This window comes from Nicotiana tomentosiformis, chromosome 10 (assembly GCF_000390325.3).
Source record: "Nicotiana tomentosiformis chromosome 10, ASM39032v3, whole genome shotgun sequence".
Lineage (NCBI taxonomy): Eukaryota > Viridiplantae > Streptophyta > Magnoliopsida > Solanales > Solanaceae > Nicotiana > Nicotiana tomentosiformis.
In genome coordinates this window covers 14,590,890-14,601,577 of record NC_090821.1, presented here as the reverse complement: position 1 = coordinate 14,601,577, position 10,688 = coordinate 14,590,890, and the positions used below count along the sequence as shown (strand labels likewise).

At 39.2% G+C, this 10,688-nt stretch overlaps 1 protein-coding gene and 1 non-coding gene across 2 annotated transcripts; one reads left to right on the top strand and one right to left on the bottom strand.

The window, feature by feature from the left end:
* Positions 1-819, bottom strand: LOC138899794 (uncharacterized). The gene is made up of 3 exons (XM_070186487.1): positions 670-819; positions 404-558; positions 1-313 (listed from the first exon to the last, which is right to left on the bottom strand). Exons 1-3 carry the CDS (start codon positions 817-819, stop codon positions 1-3), a joined length of 618 nt encoding a protein of 205 aa, XP_070042588.1.
* Positions 820-7,246: 6,427 nt separating this feature from the next.
* LOC117280383 (small nucleolar RNA R71) lies at positions 7,247-7,353 on the top strand. Its single transcript, XR_004510924.1, has one exon. It is a non-coding gene; the product is annotated as a small nucleolar RNA R71 (small nucleolar RNA).
* The last annotated feature ends 3,335 nt before the right edge of the window (positions 7,354-10,688 follow it).

Sequence of the window (10,688 nt, the reverse complement as noted above, 5' to 3'; positions counted from 1 at the left end):
CTACTCTGGTATCTCCAATCTGTGAGTCAACCCACAAGGATATTGATGCTCGTACTTCACCTGTTGATAATTCAAACACCTAGAGATATAAGCAACAATATCTTTCTTCATTCTCCGCCACCAATAGTGTTGTTTCAAGTTACAGTACATCTTCATGACACATGGGTGAATGGAATAGTGCAAACTATGAGCTTCCTCAAGGATCAACTCTCTCAACCCATCAACATTTGGAACACAAATCCGGCTTTGAAGCCGCAGAACTCCATCATCTCCAATCACAATATCCTTATCACCACCCCGCTTCACCGTGTTCCTCAACACCAACAAGTGAGGATCATCAAACTAGCAAGCCTTGATACACTCCAACAATGATGACTGTGCCACAACACAAGCAAGAACCCACCTAGGCTTTGAAACATCCAGCCTCACGAACCGATTGGCCAAAGCCTGAACATCCATGGCTAGTGGCCTCTCCACTGCCAATAAATATGCCAAACTGTCCATGCTCTCAGCCTTCCTACTCAATGCATATGCCACTATATTGGCCTTCCCCGGGTGCTATAATAAGGTGATATCATAGTCTTTCAACAACTCTAACTATCTTCGCTGCCTCAAATTAAGTCCCTTCTGCTTGAACATGTGCTGGAGACTTAGATAGTCGGTATAGACCTCACATGGAACACCATACAGATAATGCCTCCAAAGTTTCGGCGCGTGAACATTGGCAACCAACTCTAATTCATGCATATGGTAATTCTTCTCATGAACCTTCAACTGACGAGATACATACACAATCACCCTACCGTCATGGATCAACATTGCGCCAAGCCCAATACGCGATGCATTACAATACATGAAGTAAGATCTCAAACTTGTAGGAAATACCAACACTGGGGCTGTAGTCAATGCAGTCTTGAGATTCTGAAAGATCGTTTCACACTCGTCGGACCATCTGAAAGGATCACCCTTCTGGTCAATCTAGTCAAAAGAGGTGCAATGGATGAAAACCCTCCACGAAACAACGATAATACCCAGCCAATCCAAGGAAGCTCCGGATCTTAGTAGCTGAAGTAGGTCTAGGCCAGTTCTGAACTGCCTCAGTCTTTTTTGGATCCACCTTAATGCCCTCGGAAGATACAACATGGCCCAAAAAGACAACTGAGTCCAACCATAACTCATATTTCAAAAACATGGCATATAACTAACTAAAGTACGATCTGCAGATGCTGCTCATGCTCCTCTCGACTGCGGGAGTAAACCAAGATATCATCAATGAACATGATGATGAAGGAATCAAGATATGGCTGGAACACGCTGTTCATCAAGTGCATAAAGGCTACTCGGCATTGGCCAGCCCGAAAGACATCACCAAACACTCATAGTGACTATAACGGGTCGTGAAAGTTGTCTTTAGAATACCCGAAGCCTGGATCTTTAACTGATGGTACCCCGGTCTCAAGTCAATCTTTGAGAATAACTTAGCACCCTGAAGCTGGTCAAACAAATCACCAATACGCGGTAGTGGGTACTTGTTCTTGATAGTAACCTTGTTCAGTTGCCTGTAGTCAATACACATCCTCATAATGCCATCTTTCTTCTTTACAAATATAACTAGAGCACCCCAAGGTGAGACACACGGTCTAATGAAACCCTTATCAAGCAACTCCTGAAGTTGTTTCTTTAATTCATTTAAATCCACTGGTGCCATGCGATATGGTGGAATAGATATAGGCTGAGTGCCCGACACCAAATCAATACCAAAATCAACATTCCTATTAGGTGGCATGCTAGGAACACATCTGGAAAGTCTCTCACTACCGGAACTGACTTAACGGTAGGAGTATCAGCAATAACATACCTCACAAAAGCTAAGTATGCAAAGCACCCCTTCTCTACCATCCATTGTGCCTTCAGAAAGGATACCACCCTACTAGGAACATGACTCAATGAACCTCTCCACTCCAGCCTCCCGGCATAGACAACGTCATGGTCTTAGCGTGATCATCCAGAATAGAGTGATATGGTGAAAATCAATCCATGCCCAAAATAAAATCAAAGTCCACCATACTGAGTAAAAGAAGGTCTATCCTAATCTCATAACTCCCGATAGAGACCACACACGAAAGATAGACACAGTCTACCACAATAGAATCCCCAGCAGAGCGTGTACACATAAATAGGAGCACTCAAAGAATCACGAGACACATCTAAATATGGAGCAAAATAGGATGACAAATACGAATACATGGAACCCAGATTTGATGCATCTTTATGGCAAATAAAAACAATACCTGCGAGGCTATCTCAGGTTTAGCTGGGAATGCATAAAAATGGAGCTGAGCCCCACCAGTATGACCTCCACCCATCAGACGACCTCTACCTGGCTAGCCTCCACCTCTTACTGACCACCACCTCGGGATGCCTGACCCCCGGCTATAGGTGTCTGAGTGATGAGCTCGAAACACATACTTAAATTATGCTCGTTAATCAAATATAGTATAGTATAATATCGAATCCATAAGGATTGGATTTAAACATCATTCTTATAGTTTCTAGCTTGATTTCTATTCAAGATGATCATCAATTGAGATTGCTATGATTTCTAACTAAAATTAACTAAGAGTCTAAAGCTATTGACTAATGACAATCGACACAAAGATAAGCAAAGAAGTTATCACTGGGAGAAAATATGTGTTGATAGGATAGGTGAATGATAATTGTTTAGGATCTAACTCTAGATAATTCACGTATAATGTTCAAGTGAGTCTCTCGAATTCACTCAATTATTAGTTCAAACGTTCAGCAAAAATGCCTCTCTCGATTAAGTCTTAACCTCACAAGATGAACCAAGTTAAGCACGTGAAGATAAGCAAGAATGCGTAGTCGATTGGTCTTTAGGAAAAACTCTTTCGATTATTCTCCTAACTAGGTTTAATCAATGATTCAACTAGCCTCTTTCGATTACTTAGAATAATTAATGAACTCAACCAGCAATATAATGCAAAGATATCACAAGTTATGCCTCTATCGATTACATGAACTAGTGAATATAAATGCAACAATTAAATCATCCAAAATGATTCAATACATAAAAATCCACAAACAATCATCAATATACCAAATCCATCAAACCCTAAAGAGAACTATTCCCTAGATATAGAGAAATTCATCACAAATAAAGTTAAAGTATAGGAAAACATAAATTCAATCCAAACTCGTGTCTTGAGTGAGGAAGGAATGATGAAATCTTTGTGCTCGTGTTCTTCCAACTCCTCCTTAGCCTCCTTAGGTCGAATATGTATCAAAAGTCCAGAAAATAACGTTTTCCATGTATTTATACCAAGTAGGATCGGTCTCAGACAAAATAACCTTTTCCTAGCCGAAATTGGATTTTCACTCTGTAAAAATTGCACAGGCGCGCCGCCTGGGGAGAGGTGCCATGCAGGGCATTAGTGGGGAAATCCAGAAAGCTAATTTTGACAGGTAGAAGAGATTTGTACAGCCGCGGTGCCCCGCATGCCGCGACAGTGAGGATTTCGCAGAGTACGAATTTTTCATGTGTTTTGACATCCAGACTTGGTCCTCGACCCTCGAACACGACTCCGACTTAATCCTTTGGTCTTCTACTCAGACTTCAAAGCTCCAAATAGCTCGAATTCATTCCATAACATCCACATCGCTCGAAATCACTTCTACAAGGCATAAACTACACAATAAGTGCAAAACACTATCAATTAAAGCTCAACACGAATAAAGTGAAGTGAATTAGAGTGCAATAAGTGACTAAAATACGAAATTATAGCCTACCATCAACACCCTACACTTAAACCATTGCTCATCCTCGAGAAATCCTACTACACTTCACATAGAACACGACCTTTTTCAACAACTCTCGTAACTCATCACACCAAGAACATTTAAAACAGATTAAGCACAATACCGTAACATCCTAGCCTCAAATATTGACTCAAAAGCACCACCCATTATTTATAAACCGCTCACTTACTCTAACACAGAGGTCAAAGACATTACCTTTCCTTCATGAATCAAGTGCCCTCACATAACAATAGAGAGTAGTTTTACACACAATAGAAATTAAGAACAATGAGGAACTCAAGATAGAAAGAATTCACTCACTCTCTGAAACAACATTCATATGCCACAAAAGCGTACCATAGGCTTTCCTGTAGTGTACTACTCAACTAATCGAGCTCATTTAGTCAAGGATCAAGTAGGACTTTAATTGGTTGTAATGTAGGCTGCGGGATGTGTATGATACATTTAGATATAAGAGTGACTACACCTCCCTAAGCACTTTAATACATACATTTCATTGTTCAAAACCCCACACTTATGTCAAACCATACTCCACCTTCACATCAATATACATTAACTCCCTACTTCTTTAAGCACAATTACATCAAGAGTCACCACTATCAAAGAATATTTTGTACAAAAATACAACATTTTTTCTTTTCTCTTTCAATTCAAGTGGCTCTTACTTTTTCGATACAGTGCACCTTCCTCTTTAGTTCAATAGTTCCACTCAAAAGCCAAACCAACCACCCCACACTTCAACTTTTACAAAGTTCATAACAAATTCAAGAGCTCACGAGAGGTAAATGATTCAAATAGATGGTCAATTCAAATAAATGGGTAAGGCTTGTAATTTGGTTGCCAAAGAAACAAGAATACATGCTCAAAGGGGTTAACTACGATACATAACACTTAGGTGGGTAAAAGCTTGTAACTGGCTCAACAAAGAAACGCCTAAATCACTTCCAAGACTGAATAAACCTACTATTTCACTTTGCAAACACACGGGACAAGTTCTAGACATCAAATGCAATGTACAGAATAACACAAAACCTCACACCCACATGGCATATAACCCACTCAATATTGGACTATCAAGACACTCTAGTCAAAGTAGTTAAGCAAAGTTAAGATCATACAATTTAAGGTACTTATACAAGAGTCAAAAACTGAGCCTAAGCATCACACTAAAGCACTCACTATTCTCAAGGCATAATAGAGTCAAGAGACATTGCCTTCAATTCAAATCACAACACAAGATTTCCTACTCCTAACAAAAATAAAAACTAACTACACCAGGTTCAAACAAAACCCTTAGAAAAGAATCGTGGCACAAAATAAAACCAAGGGGGGATTAATACACTACCTACTAGAGAAAATATTTTTGTCTTTTTTCTTTCAACTTTAATCCATCAAAAAACCTGTCGATGATATCCATCGTCAGAAAAAATCGAAAATTTTAAAATTTAATGATTTTTTCCAATTTTTTCTATCTCTAACTACTACAACTAACAAAAATAAAACTAAAACTAAAACTAATACAACTAACAAAAAGAAAACTAAAACTAATATACATACATACAACATATCCCCCACCCCACACTTTTAGTTGTAGCATGTTCCCATGACACACAATTAAAAAGCATAAGGTAAATAAAACTTCCCTGAACATTTAGTCGGGGTCTGAGTCGAAGTCGGGTTTCATTCCTCGCCTTCGAAATAATGCACACATCCATGCCGACAACTTCTTCTCGTCCTTCTTGGGGTACACCCCACACTTATCTTTCTCACTCGCCGCAACCTTCTCTTTTGAGCCTTTCACTTTCCACTCAACACTCGTAACTAGTTTTTCTACTTTTGTTCCCCCTTTTCTACATCCATCTTGAACATCACAGTTTTCTCACCCACTCTAAGCATGCATTTTCTCTCATGTATATCTAATATAGCCCAACCCGTTGCTAAGAATGGTCTTCCTAAGATATGGGGGACCTCCTTGTTTTCCTCTATTTTCACCACTATAAAATGCACAGGAAATACGAACTTATCCACCCCAAACTAACATATCTTCCACTAACCCCTCGGGTATCAAAGTCGTTTGGTCTGCCAGCTGCAAAGATATTGGTGCAGACCTTATCTCTCCGATCTCTTTCTCTAGTTTCCTGTAAATAGATAGAGGCATTAGATTTATTGAGGCACCAAAATCACATAATGATTTATCAAAAATGAATAGTTCATATAGAGCAAGGTATAGTAAAACTCCCTGGATCTCTACACTTTTGTGGGAGTTTGTTTTGTAAGATCGCACTGCAATGCTATGTGAGCTTGACCACTGAGGTCTCCTCGATTTTCTTTTTCTTTGTAAGGATCTCTTTCAAAAATTTGGCATAAGCAGACATTTATGAGAGAACTTCTATGAATGGTAAGTTCACATGAACCCGTTTAAGCATATCCATGAATCTTTCAAACTGCTTGTCTAGTTTTTCTCTACTTTGCTTTTGAGGTAAGGGTAAAATAGGCATATACTGGCTCTCCTTAGGTTCCTCCCTTCTTCTTTTTCTCAGCTTTCATCTGGCCCTTCTTCTTTTTATCATCATCACTTTTCAGCTGCTCCCCACTTCCTTTTTCAAGTTTCACCTCATTTTGGATCAGGGCAGGATCTTTCAACACTTGCCCATTTCTCAGAGTTACAACATTCACTGTTTCTTTGGAATTTCTCTCAGTATTAGCGAGGAGAGTTCCTAGACCTCCCTCAGATAATATTGTTGCAATTTGTCCCATTTGTCTCTCCAAGTTCTGAAAAGATGTGCCCAACTCTTTGATAGCTGCTCTATGGGCGTCCAACCTCTCATCTGTCTTGATAATGAAGGCCATCATTAGATCTTCTAGACCAGGCTGAATGGGTTGTTGAGGCTGAAATTGCTGCCTCTGTTGATTTTGGTATGCTGGAGCTCCTTGTCCATGGGCTCTAGAGTTATTTTGTTTCCATGCATTCAGAGTACATCCAGGTGAACTTCATGAAAAATCGGGGTGCCTCTGACCCATTGCATTGAAATTCTAGTTTCGCACAACATTTACTTCCTCAATTGAGGCTTGACACTCATGAGTAGGGTGTCCTCTTCCATATATATCACAATCTGCGTGAGGCTCACTTTGTATTGAGGCTAAGGTCAGATTCCTTATCTCTTTGGCCATAGCATCAAGTTGTGCCTGCACAGATGTGTTAGCATCAACCTGGTGAACACCCATTGATCTTCTTCTTTCCGCACTCTCAGAGGGCCACTGATTTGCATCTTCAGATAACTCATCAAGAATTGTAACTATCTCCTCTGGAGTCTTCTTCATCAAAGGGCCTCCAACTGTATTGCTCAATGTTCTACGTGAGGCCGGTGTTAATCCATCCCAAAAGTCCTGGAGTTGCATCCAGAGTTAAATTCCACTATGTTGACACTTTCAAATAATCTCCTTAAACCTCTCCCATGCTTCAAAAATAGTTTCCGTATCTTTCTAGAAAAAGTTATGGATTTCACTTCTAAACTTGCCCGTTTTAGCTGAGAAGAAATATTTATCAAGGAAGATTCTAGTCATCTCTTCCCAAGTTCTAATTGATCCTGTAAGTAAGCTTCGAAGCTACTGTTTTGCATCATCTTTGAGTGTGAAGGGGAATGCCCTCAAGTACATTGCATCTCATGACACACCATTATATTTAAATGTGTTCATAATCTCCTCGAAGTCCATAAGATGTGTATTTGGATCTTCGTTTGGCTTCCCTCTAAAGACACACCAATTCTGAAGGGTTTGAAGCAACCCTTGCTTTAACTCGAAATTGTTAGCTGTAATTGAAGGTGGTCTAACACTTGATAAACCTTGATTATAGATCGGTCTAGCATAATCACCAAGTGTTCTCCCAGGCATGAGAGCTATATTTACGAACTGGTCTGGACCCAAGGGTTGATTTTGAGCAGTTCTCCGACACCTCTCTTCTTCATAAATAATCTGTGCATCTCTAATAGCTGCTTTCTCAGCATCCCGTACAGCTTGTTCTCTTTGTTGGGCTACTTCTCTCATAGCCAAATCTACATTATCCTCACAGTTTCCAGCCATAAGTTCTTTGGTTGAGGATTGCCCAATCTTTTCTGATGTCTCGGTGAGATTTCTTTCCTTCCTCCGCTGTCACAGTTGTTTTTCAATTTCTGGCTCGTATGGTAGCACTTCTTTCACAGAAGCTCGAGTCATGCACCACTCTAAAAGTAATCCATCAACCATTAAAATGTAGACAAAATATCAAATGATTTGAAAGGAAAAGAAAAAGTAATCTCAGGAATAGAGACAAAATACATATTAAGACACTTTTAAAGGACAAAAAAGAAAAGAAAAGAAATTAACGAGAGAAATCATAAAAAACAATACAAACATTAATAAGGATCCCTAAGGGAACAAAAATCACAAGTGGAATAATAGCTCCATAGGTGTGTTTGCTCCCACATCCCAAAATCCCAAGCTTGATCTGAACCACATTGATCAAAGCAAGCATCAACAATAGTTTCCGTATCTTTCTGGTAGAAGTTATGGATTTCTCTTCAAAACTTGCCTGTTTTAGCTGAGGAGAAATATTTATTAAGGAATTTTCTGGTCATCTCCTCCCAAGTTCTAATTGATCCCGTAGGTAAGCTTCGAAGCCACTGTTTTGCATCATCTTTGAGTGTGAAGGGGAATGCCCTCAAGTACACTGCATCTCGTGACACACTATTGTATTTAAAGGTGTTTATAATCTCCTCGAAGTCCATTAGATGTGTATTTGGATCTTCCTTTGGTTTTCCTCTAAAGACATAGCAATTCTGAAGGGTTTGAAGCAGCCCTTGCTTCAACTCGAAATTGTTAGCTGTAATTGGAGGTGGTCTAACACTTGATAAAGCTTGATTATAGACCGGTCTAGCATAATCACCAAGTGGTCTCCTATGCATGGGAGCTATATTTCCGAACTGGTCTGGACCCAAGGGTTGATTTTGAGTAGTTCTCCGACCCCTCTCTTCTTCATAGATAATCTGTGCATCTCTAATAGCTGCTTCCTCAGCATCCCGTGCAGCTTGTTCTCTTTGTTGGGCTGCTTCTCTCACTGCCAAATCTACATTATCCTCACGGTTTCCAGCCATAAGTTCTTTGGTTGAGGATTGCCCAACCTTTTCTGATGTCTCAGTGAGATTTCTTTCCTTCATCAGCTGTCACAGTTATTTTTCAATTTCTGGCTCGTATGGTAGCACTTCTTTTGCAGAAGCTCGAGTCATGCACCACTCTAAACTTGTCACCTGCGCACAGTCAAAGAACACCAAACATAAAAAGAGAAAAATAAAAAGAAAAATTCCCGAAATCAGCACTACAAACTATTTCAAACACTATTGATTGCTAATCCCCGAAAACGGTGCCAAAATTTTACGAGCTCGAAACACACACTTAAATTATGCTCTCTAATAAAATATAGTATAGTATAATATCGTATCCATAGGGATTGGATTTAAACAATATTTTTGTACTTTTTAGCTTGATTTCTATTCAAGATGATCAACAATTGAGATTTCTAAATAAAATTAACTAAGAGTCTAAAACTATTGACTAATGACAATCGAAACAAAGATAAGCAAGGAAGTTATCAGTTGGAGAAAATAGGGGTTGATATGATAGGTGCAAGATAATTGTTCAGGATCTAACTCTAGATAATTCACTTCTAATGTTCAAGTGAGTCTCTCGAATTCACTCAATTATTAGTTCAAACGTTCAACAAAAACTTCTCTCTCGATTAAGTCTTAACCTCACAAGATGAACCAAATTAAGCACGTGAAGATATGCAATAATGCATAGTGGATTGGTCTTTAGGAAAACCTCTTTCGATTATTCTACTAACTAGAATTAATCAATGATTCAACTAGCCTCTTCCATTACTAAGAAGAACTAATGAACTCAACCAATAATATAATACAAACATATCACAAGTTATGACTCTCTCGATTATATGAACTAGTGAATATAGATGCAATAATTAAATCATCTAAAATGATTCAATATATAAAACTAGAGTTATAATCCACAAACAATCATCAATACACCAAATCCATCAAACCCTAAAGAGAACTACTCCATATATATGGAGAAATTCATCACAAATAAAGTTAAAGTATAGGAAAACATAAATTTAATCCAAACTCGTATCTTGAGTGAGGAAGGAATGATGAAATCCGTGTGCTCGTGTTCTTCCAACTCCTCCTTAGCCTCCTTAGGTCAAATATATGTCAAAAGTCCAGAAAATAAAGTGTTTCCATGTATTTATACCAAGTAGGGTCGTCCCCAGACAAAATCACCTTTTCCTAGCCGAAATTGGATTTTCACTCTGTAAACATTGCACAAGCGCACCGCATGGGGCGACGCACCATGTGGGGTATTATTGGGGAAATACAAAGAGCTAATTCTGACAGGAAGTAGATATTTGTACAGACGCAGCACCCCACGCGCCACGATAGTGAGGATTTCTTAGAGTAAAGATTTTTCGTGCGTTTTGACATCCAGACTTGGTCCTCTACTCCTGAACACGATCCCGGCTTAATCCTTTAGGCTTCTACTAAGACTTCAAAGGTCCAAATAGCTCGAATTCATTCAATAACATCTACGTAGTTCGGAATCACTCTTACAAGGCATAAGACACATAATAAGTTCAAAGCACTATCAATTAAATCTCAATGCGAATAAAGTGAAGTAAATTAGAGTGCAATAAGTGACTAAAATACGCAATTATAGCCTACAATAACTGAGCGGGTGGAAGAGCAACCGGTGCAGGAACCATGGCACGAGTACCCTACTATGACATGCTGCTCTGTGACCTCGGA

Coding starts and splice junctions, on each gene's coding strand:
- LOC138899794 (XM_070186487.1), bottom strand. CDS start 819: ATGTTGATCCATGACGGTAGGGTGATTGTGTATGTATCTCGTCAGTTG. Junction 559..669: donor TGTATGGTGTTCCATGTGAG/GTCTATACCGAC, acceptor ACCTTATTATAG/CACCCGGGGAAGGCCAATAT. Junction 314..403: donor CTGGATGTTTCAAAGCCTAG/GTGGGTTCTTGC, acceptor GTTGGTGTTGAG/GAACACGGTGAAGCGGGGTG.